The sequence below is a fragment of the Mercenaria mercenaria genome, chromosome 5 (assembly GCF_021730395.1).
Source record: "Mercenaria mercenaria strain notata chromosome 5, MADL_Memer_1, whole genome shotgun sequence".
Classification (NCBI taxonomy): Eukaryota; Metazoa; Mollusca; class Bivalvia; order Venerida; family Veneridae; genus Mercenaria; species Mercenaria mercenaria.
Window position 1 is genome coordinate 44,043,020 of NC_069365.1, and position 15,022 is coordinate 44,058,041.

The following is a 15,022-nucleotide window of genomic DNA, read 5'->3' on the forward strand; positions in this document are numbered from 1 at the left end:
GACTTCCAACCTGATAATGGAGGAGGAATACCAGAGTTTCTCCGAATCATATTATGGTTAAGCATAAGGAGGAAATAATCCAGGTGCCCTTTTTAACAGTATGGTTAGGAATTGGGAGAAATATCTCCCAGAGCCCCTATTAGCATCATGGTTAGGAATATGGATGAATACCCCTAGTGTCGCTATTAGCATTATGGTTAGGTATATGGAGGAATACCCAAGCTGCCCCTATTACTGTAAAAACTCGAATATAATACGCAGTTTTTTTACGATTTTATTCATTTTTTAAAAGGGGTGCGTAATAAACACCAAGGTAGAGCTTCAAACATTTTTTCCCAGCTTGAAAACCCGAAAATATCGGCGAAAATTGGACAATTTTGTCAACTGTCATGTGTTTACATTCGATGTAACTCATTGCAGAGTTGGAGCTGTCTTCTGCGCATGCCCGAAAGTGATTATCAATTGTAGCGCATGGCAAAAATATGCATATTTTTGCATGTCCGCACGCATTTAGTGTACAATATCCATAAAATACTGACTAAAGGTTAGGGTTAGTATCACCATGGTTACAAAATATACACATTTAAGATATTTTTCGTTCAAATTTAGTTAATCTGGTTATACCGGAGTCTGTAATTTATACCGGTGCTCCAAGTCTACATTGAGTCACAGTTGTTTACATTTTGGACATTGCTTTTTTAACCTCCTCTTGAAGAGCGTTTTATTGGGTAGGACTAAAAACACTTACGGAACCGAACCTTTGATGATATATGGTAAAGTTGGTTTTGATTGTGAGTTTAAATTTTTGTATTTGTAAATTTAATCAATAAATATCGTACATATCCAGAGCACCAGATAATGTGTCAGTTTAACAATCAGACAAAATACAAAATTTCGCGGTTCCAGGTTGTAAGTGTTTGATCATTAAAATCATTATCTTTCAAGGATGCTCAAATAAATTGCAATTATAACAAATTGTTATTTATTTCCAGCCAATTATTACTGATCAATACAGCCACTCGTATATTGTTAAACAAACAGGCTAATTAACCGCGATTTTCTCGTTTGATGTGCCCATAATTATGAGATGTTTGTTCGCACATCTGTTAAAGCGTACTAAGGTGCTGACAGCTTGAGAAAGTTCTCAAATACTTTAGAAAGAATTTGTCTGTCAGATATTGTCACTGTTGTCTGTAACCGATTATGCAGCAATTGCCATTTTCACAAGAAATCGTTTTTACGCATACCCCTAATAGCCAACTTCGAGTTTGTAAACAACGTTTTCTGACTGATTTTTCGGTGCATAATATAAAAGGGTTATTATAACAGTAGCTTGATCTGAGATGTAGTATTCGGCTCGAGTGGATTTTGCCAGATCGGATCTCACGAGGCGCGCAAGCACCGAGTGTGATCGGACCTAGCAAAATCCACAAGAGCCGAATACAAAGTCCCAGATCTGGCTACTGTTATAATGACCCTTTTATTATATACCTTTACCATTTTGATTCTTGTTTTGTTCTTAAATGAAATCTTCAATGTTTATCAATATTAAATGGAACTTGGTGAAGTTTTTATGTGCGCTATTTATTGCAATGTGTCGGGTTATGCATATTAATGAAAATAGTCCGGCAGCATGCAATACGGAAGGTACAATACGGAATTTAAAAGGTACAATACGGAATTTTTGTCTGTCTCTTCATATTTAATTGTGAAATACAAGCCGAATTTTTACAGAATTTATATAGATATAAATTATTAATAAATTCCAATGTAAGCATTTTTCCCAAGATTTTGATACAAGATCAGGGGTGTGTAATATATATGCTACCGTAATATATTCAAGTTTTTACTGTAACATCATGGTTAGGCATGTGGAGGAATACCCCAAGTGCCCTAATTAACATTATGGTTAGGTATATGGAAGAATACTCCAGATGCTTGTATTAACATTATGGTTAGGTATATGGAGGAATACCCAAGGTGCCCCTATTAACATTATGGTAAGGTATATGGAGGAATACACCAGGTGCCCCTATTAACATTATGGCTGGGCATATGGATGAATACACAAGGTGCCCCTATTAACATTATGGTTAGGAATATGGAGAAATACCCCCAGTGCCCCTATAAACAATATGGTTAGGTATATGGAGGAATACCCCTAGTGCCACTATTAACATTATGTTTATGTATATGGAGGAATACCCAAAGTGCCCCTATTAACATCATGGTCAGGCATGTGGTGGAATACCCAAAGTGCCCTTATTAACATTATGGTTGGGCATATGGAAGAATACTCCAGATGCCCGTATTAACATTATGGTTAGGTATATGGAGGAATACCCAAGGTGCCCCTATTAACATTATGGTAAGGTTTATGGAGGAATACACCAGTTGTCCCTATTAACATTATGGCTGGGCATATAAAGGAATACACCAGTTGTCCCTATTAACATTATGGCTGGGCATATAGAGGAATACCCAAGGTGCCCCTATTAACATTATGGTTAGGCATAATGGAGGAATACCCAAGGTGCTCCTATTAACATTATGGCTGGGCATATGGAGGAATAATTAACATTATGGCTGGGCATATGGCAGAATACACCAGGTGCCCCTATCAACATTATGGCTGGGCATATAAAGGAATACACCAGGTGCCCCTATTAACATTATGGCTGGGCATATTGTGAATTACCCAAGGTGTCCCTATTAACATTATGGTTGGACATATCAGTGGATAGGCTCCTTACATGAAAAAAATTCTACATCCCTAGTTTGGTTTCTAGCTTACTACGGTGAGAAGTAAGTTATGTCAGTAGCTTCAAACATCTGGGCACAGAAGTCCCTGCTAAGAGATTCTATGAAACTTAATGGAAAGAAAGAGAAGTACAATCAAACCATACAACATGACTGCTTTGGTCACTAAGTTTCTGCTCACTTAACAATAGCACAGTGTCTTAACATAGATGGTGTTCTGACATTTAAAAGGCCAACATATCACTTAAAGTGGAGAAAAATACGGCAATTTATTCGTTCAAATGTAAGTCTTATATCTAAAATAATTGATTAGAGACAAAATATGATGCCCAGATGAGGTTATTACAAACTATCCAACATTGCATGTCAAGATTAATTTTCATATAGAACAAGCAAATGCGATGAATTGGTATCCTCCGCCAAATGGGTTTGTGTTGAGGAATGGCAAAGAAATATATCCGGCAAAAAGTTAAGGATATGACTAAGAAGCAAATAATTTCATTACATTTGAGCTTTAAAGAACAGAAGTCCTTAAGAGAGCACAATCAAGTAAGAAATCTGTAAAGTGTGTGTGTGTGTGGGGGGGGGGGGGGGGGGGGGGGGGGGGGGGGGGGGGGGGGGGATTACAACTTCACATGTTGATAAATATTCATGGAAGGTTTGAAAAAAATTTAAAACAAGAGGGCCATGATGGCCCTATATCGCTCACCTGTTACCATTGCAATTGAGGACAAGAAGGTCCTCAGAAAAAATATCTAAGTCCAAAGGACAGGAACAACAAAGGGAAGGAATTTAACCAAAAAGAAAAAAAAATCTTACAAGGTATAGATATGTTAAAATACACCTAAAAATTGGAGGTACCATCCATGTTGTACCACAGAAAACTGGTCTCGTGTTTTCCTTACGGCCAATAATAAAAAAGTTACTAAAATAAGCTATTTATAGTAACGTAAAAGGGAAGTAATTAAAAAAAAATATTGTAAGTGGACAAAAGAAGGATCTGCCAAATATATCTGTTGACATAAATGAAATTTCAGATCAGTATCTTCATTAGTTATGGAGATATAACAATTTTAATTTGAAATAAAGGGAGGTAATTTGACATAAAATCAGTCCATAGTTATCTACCCTGATTGTCTCAGTCCAACTAATAACAATAATGAAATTTCAAATAAGCCCTGTAAGTACTTACTGATATAAATCCATTTTGATTACGATCAGGGGAGGTAATCAGATATAAAATAACTCTGGAGAACATATGATTGGATCTGATTTGTCATGGAATCCAAAATTTATTGTTGTTGAAGATATTTTGGAAGTTTGTATCAAATAAAACCATAAATGAAGTCTCTATATGGCTGCAAAAGCCAAAATAGCCAATTTTGGACCTTTAAGGGGCCATAACTCTGGAACCCAAGACGGAATCTGGCCAGTTGAAGAAAGGAAGCAAGACCTTGTGGTGAAACAAGTTGTGTGCAAGTTTGGTTAAAATCAAATCATAAATGAAGCTGCTATTGTGCAGACAAGGTCAAAATAGCTAATTTTTGCCCTTTCAGGGGCCATCACTCTGGAACCCATAAAGGAATCTCGCCAGTTCAAGAAAGGAACCAAGATCTTATGGTGATACAAGTTGTGTGCAAGTTTGGTTAAAATAAAATCATAAATGAAGCTGCTATTGTGCAGACAAGGTCAAAATAGCTAATTCTGGCCCTTTCAGGGGCCATAACTCTGGAACCCATAATGGAATCTAGCCAGTTCAAGAAAGGAACCAAGATCTTATGGTGATACAAGTTGTGTGCCAGTTTGGTAAAATTCAAATCATAAATAAAGCTGCTATTGTGCAGACAAGGTCAAAATAGCTAACTTTGGCCCTTTCAGGGGCCATAACTCTGGAACCCATAATGGGATCTGGCCAGTTCAAGAAAGGAACCGTGATCTTATGGTGATACAAGTTGTGTGCAAGTTTGGTTAAAATAAAATCATAAATGAAACCACTATCGTGCAGACAAGAAATTGTTGACGGACGGACGCACGGACGGACGGACGGACGGACTGACGACGGACGACGGACGAAGGGTGATCACAAAAGCTCACCTTGTCACTATGTGACAGGTGAGCTAAAAAAGGAATGGGGGAGGGGGTAGTGACCAGGTTTTGGTACAAAACTTCACATGTTGACAATAAAAATTGATAGTGATGTATTAAAGTAAGTCTTCAGTGTCTTCTATTTACATGTATGTACGTCTGGGGAAAAGCGAGCGGACATCCTAACTGCATGTGATTTACATGTATCTAGCAACTAGCTTTGCAGTCATCTTACCTACTACTTGGTACACTCTGCCTCCTTGCAGTAAAATATAGTTTTTATATTTCATTTAAACTAAGGTATATAAACTACCATAATTTCCCAAGGATACACTGTGGTTATAAATGATTTCCGCCTTTAAGAATAGCCATTTGGGTTACAGGACAAAATTTTTTATGCTGCAATAACACTGACATTTGCTGGCTTTCCTACCGGTGAGCTGCATGACTTGAGAAGTCTTGTTCTTAACCCTTACCCTGCTAAATTTCTATTATAATGAACCAGTCCATCTTCCAATTAGGACAGTACCATTAACTGTTAAAAGTGGTGCTTACAAAAAAGGTACTGGCTGAATAGCGAACAATGCAGATCATGATCAGACTGCATGGATGTGCAGGCTTATCATGATCTACACTGGTCACAAAGGTAGAACCAATCATGTCCAGCATGGTAAGGGTTAAATACAGAAACTTAGAGGATCTAACTGTGTGATTATAGTTGGAAATCTATCAGCTTAATTTGAGTGATTAAAAGCACAATAAGAGAGTTATACTTGTGATGTGTTACTGTCATATAATCCGCAGGTCATTACCAAATACAGGTTAAACAAATGTGCGTGCTATCCGTAGGAAATTATGGCAGTAACTTTAGCAAAACTGGTTTATATGTACATATAGAATCCAAAAAATCATGAGATGAACTACCAATTTCTCTTTCATATTATTTGGGATAGCTTATTAATTCCAGTTTCCTACACCAGTCAGTTACCTATTACTGTTGCCGCAGTTTCTACACAATTTTGCTGCAAATAACTGACAATTTTATTATTTTTTTCCATAGAAACAAGAATCATTATAAATGAATAGATTATTTATTTCAAATAATGTGAGAAAGTAAATTTCATTACACTTATTTCAATTTAGAAAATGAACTGAATTCGAACCCTCTGTAACGTATATGAAAGTCAAAGGAAAACGAATGAAACAATGGTTACAGAGATTTACATGTTGACATGTCTAGGACAGGCGCTGCTGTTGTAAGACAGGAGACTTTGTAAGATGATAGATAACTGTTTACCAGATTTCAAGAAGTGAGGATACATGATGGTCTGTATATCTAGGGCTGTACATATGAGCCATGCCATGAGAAAACCAACATAGTGGGTTTGCGACCAGCATGGATCCAGACCAGCCTGCGCATCCGCGCAGTCTGGTCAGGCTCCATGCTGTTCGCTTTTAAAGCCTATTGGAATTGGAGAAATCGTTAGCGAACAGCATGGATCCTGACCAGACTGCGCGGATGCGCAGGCTGGTCTGGATCCATGCTGGTCGCAAACCCACTATGTTGGTTTTCTCATGGCACGGCTCATATAATTCAATGATTACTTGTGTATACCCTATTATACTTGGCAAAAGTAGGTCAAAGCTCTGTTTATTAGAACAGAAATTTCGATCAACAAATTGCCTTTGTCTGCAACATGCTGAAAATACAGTCAGAAAGTACTAGCTGAGAGAGTAGGTCAGGGAGAATCCTGTACACCTGCTCAGTTAGTGCTTTCTGCCATCAGTCTCAGCAGTGTAGACATAAAATTTCATAGGGTGATTACCTATTGTAAACACATGCTGTTCCTGTGCACTAGATGAATGCATGTTTTACAAGCAACTTCTATTTCAGATATAGGTACTTAATTAACCCAGCAGTGAAATTAGATATATATTTTCTTGTAAAGGATTACAAAATATATAATTTCTGAAATCTGAAGAAGCATTTTTGATGTTAGTCGATGTGCAATACTTACGTTTCTGTGGTATATATAGACAGCGTATACATTCCAGCTGTGCTCGAGTCACGCACCATGAAGCACCCTTCCCGGGCCTCAGATTTGAGAATCTGTTCACTTCTCTCCCTTGTAACACCTTTATAGTACCATCTGCAAGTGCAAGTGTTAGTTAGGAAGAAATATAGTCCAATTCAAAATGTTTGTACGTGTTCTTATAAATTTTAAATTCAGTCCAATCTCTGTGTCTTAACAGGCAAGACAATAAGTATCTTACTTTGAGACAGCTGAAACTTGATTTTAAAATAAATGGTGCCAATGTTGCTTTTTGCTTCAAATGTTGCCTCTGCCTCATATAGAAGACAGTATGACATACAGATTTCATTTACATTCTTTTGTATATTAGGCAATATAAACACATGTTTTTATACTTTTTATTCTTTGCTGTTTTTTTGCGGAGCGTGATCATGCCTTTATGTATACTTCCAGCATTTTACTTTGACAAATCGAGATGACTTCAAATTTCACATCAACACAACCACAGTTGTAGTATGTCAAGTATGGCTAAGAGAAAACACATACATTCTGAAGGAACTTTGATAGGACTTGAAAATTTCTTCTGCAATTTTGAAAAAGGCACGTTTGACAAAGCAAGTTTAAACTGTACACTGAAAAACAGACTAATCGGACCGCCTAATGTTGTAGGATTAGCAGCTATAAAAATACACTCAGAAACTTTATACAGACATCTGAAAAAAGACCTTATTAATCCATAAAAGATCTGAATTGGAAATGGAATCATTTTGAATCAAACTATACATCTGTATGTATAAAATTATACAATACATGCAAATATACAACCAGACATGCAACAATGAATTTATGTACAATATGTGCAGTCTGAATGTTACTGTGCAATTGTTTGTCCAATAACGTGCTGTCAGAGGACAGCAAAGCTCAACTATTCGAAAGCCTTGTCACTAAGAAAGTTTAAATGAGCCACACCATGAGAAAACCAATGTAGTGCATTTGCGACCAGCATGGATCCAGAACAGCCTGCACATCCGCGCAGTCTTGTCAGGATCCATACTGTTCGCTAACAGTTTCCCTAATTGCAATAGGCTTTGAAAGCGAACAGCATGGATCCTGACCAGACTGCGCGAATGCCAGGCTGGTCTGGATCCATGCTGGTCGCAAACGCATTATGTTGGTTTTCTCATGGTTCCGCTCAAATAATAAAAATGTGAACAAGTAAGAAAGGGGCAACAATTCTGAGTCACAGATCTTTACCCTCATGATGCTTAATGAGAAAACAGAATAGTAGTACCTCTAGTAATCACATCTAAATATATATAAATAGAATACATAAGTACTGAATTCAGAACTTACATCAAGAGTTCTAACTGTCACCTTAATTAAGGCCAACTATCCCAAATTACACTGTGTTGGAAACATGCTTCAGTTTATACTGGTGCACGGAAGAAATATACTATATTGTTCAACTTACTCATAAATTTCTAGATCGAACTTCTTCTTCACATAATTGGCAGGAATAAAACCTTTCTCGCTGTAAAAAAAGATGAAAAAGAAACTTTACAATGAGAAGTAAAAGTCCAGAATAACAATTTGGATGAAAAAAAAATCACAAGAAATCTCATATTTAAATCCAAACTGGGGGTTGTGTCAAGGTCTGAAGTTAATGCAAAAGTAACAGCATCTGTAAAGGAATCATTTCCAAGCAAATTCATTGCAGATTCTTACTCTAATTAGACTTTTTGCACATTAATATACAAGTGTCAGCTGATTTCAAGACAATCAGTAAACTTTTCTTGATAAGAGAGAAACAAAATCATACATATCTGAAACTGACATAAAATAAGCTTACCCGTTTTGATTTTTCGCTAGCCACCAGTGATCTCTACTATCATCTAAAATCTCATACTCTGAGCCCTGAAATATATACAGAGGCACATGACATCAAGCTGTTGTTTTCACAACAGTTTATGCAAGAAGCAAAACAAAAGGGATTTGTCTTATATACAATAAAATGCAAAAATAGGTTTATACAAGAGGGTCATGATGACCCTGGATTGCTCACCTGAGTAATATGAGCTACATGTTTCAAAAGCCAAATTGATGCTAAAATATTAAGAAAGTAGGTCAGTGGGTCATATTTATGGTCAATGAAAGTCAGTTTTAAGATCGGTGTGCAAAACTGTACATGTCATCCAAATTTCAAGGCTGTATCTTAAAAAGCAAGAAAGTAGGTCAGTAGGTCAAGGTCATAGTTAGGTGACCCTTATCACTTGGAGTCATCAGGTAATTATAATTAAACAGTCTAGGAAATACGATTTAATAATTTTTTAAGTATTTTTCCTATATAACTCATATAACAAGTGATCCCCGGGGTAGGGCCTCTCTTCACCCCAGGGGCATAATTTGAACAATCTTGTTAGAAATCCACTAGGTAATGCTACATACCAAATATCAAAGTCCTAGGCCTTGAACTTTCAGAGAAGAAGATTTTTTTTTCCTATATAAGTCTATGTAAAACTTGAGACCCCCAGGGCAGGGCCTCACTCTTTCACTCCATGGGAATAATTTGAACAATTTTGGTAGAGAACCATTAGGCAATGCAACATACCAAATATCAAAAGCCTAGGCCTTGCAGTTTCAGGCAAGAAGATTTTAAAAACAAATTCCTATATAGGTCTATGTAAAACTTAGGACCCCCGGGGTGGGGCCTCTTTTAACACCAGGATTACAATTTGAACAATTTTGGTAGAGGACCACAAGGCAATGCTAATGCTAATATCAAAGGCCTAGGTCTAGTGGTTTCAGACAAGAAGATTTTTAAAAAATTTCCCTATGTGTTTATGTAAAACTTTGGACCCCAGGGTTGTGCCTCTTTTCACCCCAGGGACATAATTTGAACAAATTTCATAGAGGACCATTAGATGATGTCACATGCCAAAAATATCAAGGCTCTATGCCTTGCAGATTTGGACAAGAATATTTTTAAAGTTTTTTCCTATATATTAAGTCTATGTAAAACTTGGGAACCCCAGGGTGGGGCCTCTTTTCATCCCAGGGGCATAATTGGAACAATTTTCATAGCAGGCCATTAGATGATGTCACATGCCAAATATCAAGGCTCTACGCCCTGCGGTTTTGGATAAGAAGATTCTTAAAGTTTTTCCTTTTGGTTGCCATTGCAACCAGAGTTCTGTGTGGAATTCAATTTTTTTGAATAATTTTGAAAGAGGGCCACCCAAGGATCATTCCTGTGAAATTTGGTGTAAATCTGTCCATTGGTTTTCAAGAAGAAGATTTTTTTAGGAAATGTTGACGGACGGACGATGGATATTGAGCGGTCACAAAAGCTCACCATGAGCCTTTGGCTCAGGTGAGCTAAAAAGGTATATCTTTCGCGTTCAGTTGAACCTGCACATTGGATTCTGAAGTTGCATCAGTCCTAAACAAAGAAATGGAATACCAATTTATTTCTTATAATAAAAAAAAGAACACTTACTGTTGCGGTAGTCAGTATGGTATTAATATCCCGTCCCTAGATTTGCCACTTAATGCCACTCTTTGCCACTTATTTCTATGAAAAAAGGGTGGCAGTTGGTGGAAATAGGTGGCATTAGTTGGCGTTTGGTGTAATTCAGCTCTTTTTTCACCTAAGTGGTAAATTTGCCACCAAAAGCCACTTTATTTTGGTGGCATTTAGGTGGCATTAGGTGTAAATTTGAACATAGTTTTTCTTTATGGTGGTAGAAAGGTGTAAAATTGGTGGAAAGTAGAACATAGTTTTTTTTCATGGTGGAAATCGAGTGGCGTTTAGTGGAAAATAGGGACTTAGCAAATTTTCTTGGTGGCGAATAGGTGGAAAAAAAACTTAGAAATTTTTGTGATGTTTGATTTAAAAGAGAACTGTAAGACATTGGATTACCCTGTACAAAAATCTTCACATGGACTCAGGTTGGAATCAAGGTATAATGGACTTCAGGCCTAATTGACACGGAACCCGACTTTGCTAAAACTGCACATTGACAACAGCTCGTAGAACACAAAATGCTCCCCACCCCCATTTGATGCGTTCAGTAACTGTACAAGAAACAGAAATCATTTGGTCACTGTGCACTGGACGTTTGATGTACTACCTTTAAATCAATAATCATGGGCCATTTACCAGTCATAAGTGACTTCTGTATGAAATGTGATCTTAGACCAAAGCCTTCTTTAGTTATTGGGCAAAAAAAGTTCTAGTGTTCTGGGTCAATGTGACCTAGACCTTTGACCATTGACTGACCTCAAAATCAGTAGGGGTCCTCTGCCGGTCATGATCAACCTCCCTATGTAGTTTCATGATCCTAGGTCAAAGAGTTCTCAAACTAACATCCGGAAACAGCTTAACTGTTCCAGCTCACTGTGACCTTGACCTTGACCTTTGACCTACTGAACTAAAAATCTATAGGAGTTACCTGCTAGCTATGTTCAACCTTCCCATTCACTTTCATGATCCTAGGCTCAAGAGTATTAGAGTTATCATCTGGAAACTGTTTAACTGTTCCAGGTCGCTGTCATTTTGACCTTTGACCTACTGGCCTCCAAGTCAATATGGGTCACTGCTGGTCATGACCAACCTACATATAAAGTTTCATGATCTTAGGCCCAAGCATTCTTGTGTTATCATCCGGAAACCAATTGGTCAACATACCAGATGACCGACAGACTGACCAACATCTGCAAAACAGTATACCCAGGCTCCTTCTTCAAAGGGTTTCATTAAAATCAGAATAAGTCTATGCTGACTCTAGCTGGACAAAAATAATATTCAGAATGGTATACAGAAAATTTGAATTTTCGTTCTTTCGTGAGACAGAATATTTATTGCTTATTATAGCTTTGCATTATATTCAATGAAAGACAGAAAGGGTGGAAAATAGGTGGCAACTAGTGGAATTGGCTGTACTAGCTGAGTCTAAAAAGATCATTTTTAAATGTGTCTGCAGTGTATTATTTCTGCATTAGTTAAAGTTGGGTTAAAGATAAGATTAATGATAGATCAAGTTACAAGCTCCCACACAAATGTATAGAAACAACCCCAGGTGGAATTTGGGTCAGTTAAGATTTATATATTCAGGCAAACATCAGGTCAGATGCAAAGAAATAGTTCTTGCCTATTCTCTTCATTAATTGAAAAAAAGAAGTGTTTATAAAAAGGATGTTTTTACAATAGCTTTTCAACTTAAGGATTTGACACCTTCTTTAGCTGACCAAGAAAGTGTATGTGTGGAATCAATTTATCTGTGTAGTAATACCAAATTTTGAAATCTGGCATTTGATGAGTCAGCCTGGGAGAAACTGGAAACACATTGTGAGAGGTAACAATATTATACTGTTTATTTTTTTTAATTATTACTGTCTTTAACATTGTCTTAATTACTCTTAACAAATACTTGAATTTGAAACAACATTTACCAAACTGCTTTAAATTAAAGTCAAAAAATCTCCTTCTATGTCTTAGGAAGTTTGGCAGATGGATAAATCCCAGATATATTTTCTGGAATATAGCTCAATCATGTTTATAACACTGTTTGTAAAATTGTATCATTTTGTAATTATTTACATTATTGATTAGCACTTAGGATACAATATGTACTTTAAACTGTTCATACCAGGTACCTTCTGTGAAAAAAGTGCAACTTTGTGCCTGACTGTATATACCTGAGCAGCACACAGCTTATTACTGCATAAAAGAAACATATCAAGATAATTTTGAATCAGGTAAATATTATATGTTTTTATAAAAGCTAATGTTTAAATAACCCTTATTTTTTAAAGAAATACACCAATTAATAGAAATTCCTGGCATATTATATGATAAATATTAATTATAAATGTGATGAAAAACCCAAGTGCTATTACTTATTAAGGCGGAGGGATATTATTTTTGGTGTTGTCCTTTCTTTTTTATCTGTCCGTCGGATTAACTGAAAATGCTTGTAATTGGAATAATATTTTTATAGCTTTGTCTATAGAATCACTAAACCTCATGTAATTATTATAAGCTCATTAACACTGCTTAACACTGCTCAATTATTTACCTAATAAAAGAAGAGTTTCCCCTTGACTTGGTTAAAAATAGGGATTTTTCCTGCATCTATTGATGGATCTTCATGAAACTTTACAAAAATGTAGATCACTACAGGACATGTGCATGTGCAATTTCCATCAGGATCACTTCAGTAACCAAAGTTATTGCCCTTTAATTGTTTTTCAATCCATAAATTCCTACATAACAAGTAATCCATTGATAAATATTCATGAAATTTGACACAAGTGTAAATCACCTTAGAGCAATTGTGCTTCCACATCTTTCATTAATTCTCAAGTTCTTGTTATTGATTCAAGATGCATATATTTCCACAAAACAATGTAACTGTTTGAGAGAATAGAATTTTTTCTACAATGTAGATTTTGATGAAACTTCTCAAAGTTATAATAAAGATGTTGCACATTACTGTGAAATCATTTTTATTTGCTTAGAACGAATTTTCGTGTATTTCGGGCTAGAACCGATGGGTGAATTTAAGACCGCGCTGTTATTTATTTTTTCATTTATAAATTGAAAATGTGCGAATTAAAGCCCGCGCGAAACAGTCCTTTTTACGTTTGCTTGAAATTTGATGCCAGCGAATTTAAATGATTTCACAGTTTTTGGCATAGATTAAGTTTGTAGAGTTCTTTGTTATGTCAGTGAGTTACAGTTTAGTCTTTCGATTTCATATATTTTCTAGAGGAAATTTACAATTTTCTGCAAAATTATTCAGAATGTTAGAAAAATATATCTATTAATAGATGACATTGTATGGTTTGCTATTACAGATTGTGTGCTGGAAAAATGGCCTTACATCCAAAGGAGTGAAATTTGGAGAGTCATTCGCCATCTACTTAAGCCATCCTGGAATATGAAAAAATAAGACTGTATTGACAACATCCTGATCCTCGTGTTCAGATCTTTTGTGATTTCTTGTGAAGAGTCTTTGATTTTTCATAAAAATAAAAAATATAATAATATAATTTGATTTTTGCTTACTACTGAGTTTTTTCAGATTCAGCAGGTGCAGCCGATTTCCACTAGTTGCGATGTATTTTCCTAATATTGCCAGCTATTTGGTGGCATTTAGTGGAAAATAGGACTGCCACCATAGTGGCATTTTGGTGAAATTTTGTCTGCTTACTGCCACCTGTTAGGTGGCGTTAGGTGGAAGTAAGTGGCGTTTAGTGGAAAATATTTTTACACCATAATGGTGGCATTTTAGTGGTAATTTGTCTAAATACTCCACTTACTGCCACCATGAAGGTGGCTATTGGTGGAATTAAGTGGCAAACAAATTTTCCACCATAATGGTGGCATATTGGTGTAAAACTGTCTAAATACTCCACTTATTGCCACCTAAAGGTGTACACAAGTGGAAAGAAGTGGAATTTAGTGTAAAACAGGTTTGCCACTGTCCTGTTCATTTTTTCACCATTTTGGTGTCATTTTAGGTGGCATTTTGGTGGAAAATTGTCTAAATACTCCACCATTGAAAAGGGTGGCATTATAGTGGCAAATCTAGGGACGGGATGGTTACTTGGTACTTGTTGACAATACTAGATTTAGTTAACTTTAATATTACCTAGGGGAAGTGGGGGATATAAGGATACAATAAAACATCATAAAACAAGAGGGTCATTGACCCTAAAGCGCTCACCTGGGTACAAGTTGTATAAGTACAGAGTTAGGTTTCTTCTATGTTAGCCTATATTATATACATGTCACACACACTTTTGAACCTAGGGCAATAATTTGAACAATTATGGTAGACATAACAAATCTGATATCACACATCAAATATCAAGGCTCTAGCTATCATTGATTTAGAGAAGAAAAGTGACCACACTCCATGGCAGCCATGTTTTTTGACGAATCAGAAAAGTTTGAACAATCTTGGTAGAGGGTCACACAAGAACCATTTGTGTAAAATTATTTTAAAATCGGGCCAGCAGTTTCACATAAAAAATATTTTTAAAGTTTCCACTACATACATATTAGGGAGAAGTGACCACGCCCTCTGGCGGAAATGTTTTTTGACGAATCAAAATAATTAGAAAATCTTGGTAGAGGG

At 36.3% G+C, this 15,022-nt stretch overlaps 1 protein-coding gene and 1 long non-coding RNA gene across 5 annotated transcripts in view; one reads left to right on the forward strand and one right to left on the reverse strand.

The window, feature by feature from the left end:
- The window catches only part of LOC123557056 (tyrosine-protein kinase Tec-like), a 71,926-nt gene that overhangs the window by 26,888 nt on the left and 30,016 nt on the right, over window positions 1-15,022 (reverse strand). For 2 of the 4 annotated variants that reach the window (XM_053543371.1, XM_045348257.2), the window contains exons 7-10: window positions 8,728-8,792; window positions 8,350-8,409; window positions 6,864-6,995; window positions 5,081-5,104 (exon numbers count right to left, since the gene is read on the reverse strand). In XM_053543371.1, coding sequence (XP_053399346.1) covers window positions 5,081-5,104; window positions 6,864-6,995; window positions 8,350-8,409; window positions 8,728-8,792 — 281 coding nt within the window. The remainder of the gene's footprint in view (window positions 1-5,080; window positions 5,105-6,863; window positions 6,996-8,349; window positions 8,410-8,727; window positions 8,793-15,022) is intronic. The other 2 variants (XM_053543372.1, XM_053543370.1) reach the window with 1 other exon arrangement.
- LOC128557003 (uncharacterized) lies at window positions 11,896-14,476 on the forward strand. The gene is made up of 3 exons (XR_008370975.1): window positions 11,896-12,232; window positions 12,530-12,635; window positions 13,737-14,476. It is a non-coding gene; the product is annotated as an uncharacterized LOC128557003 (long non-coding RNA).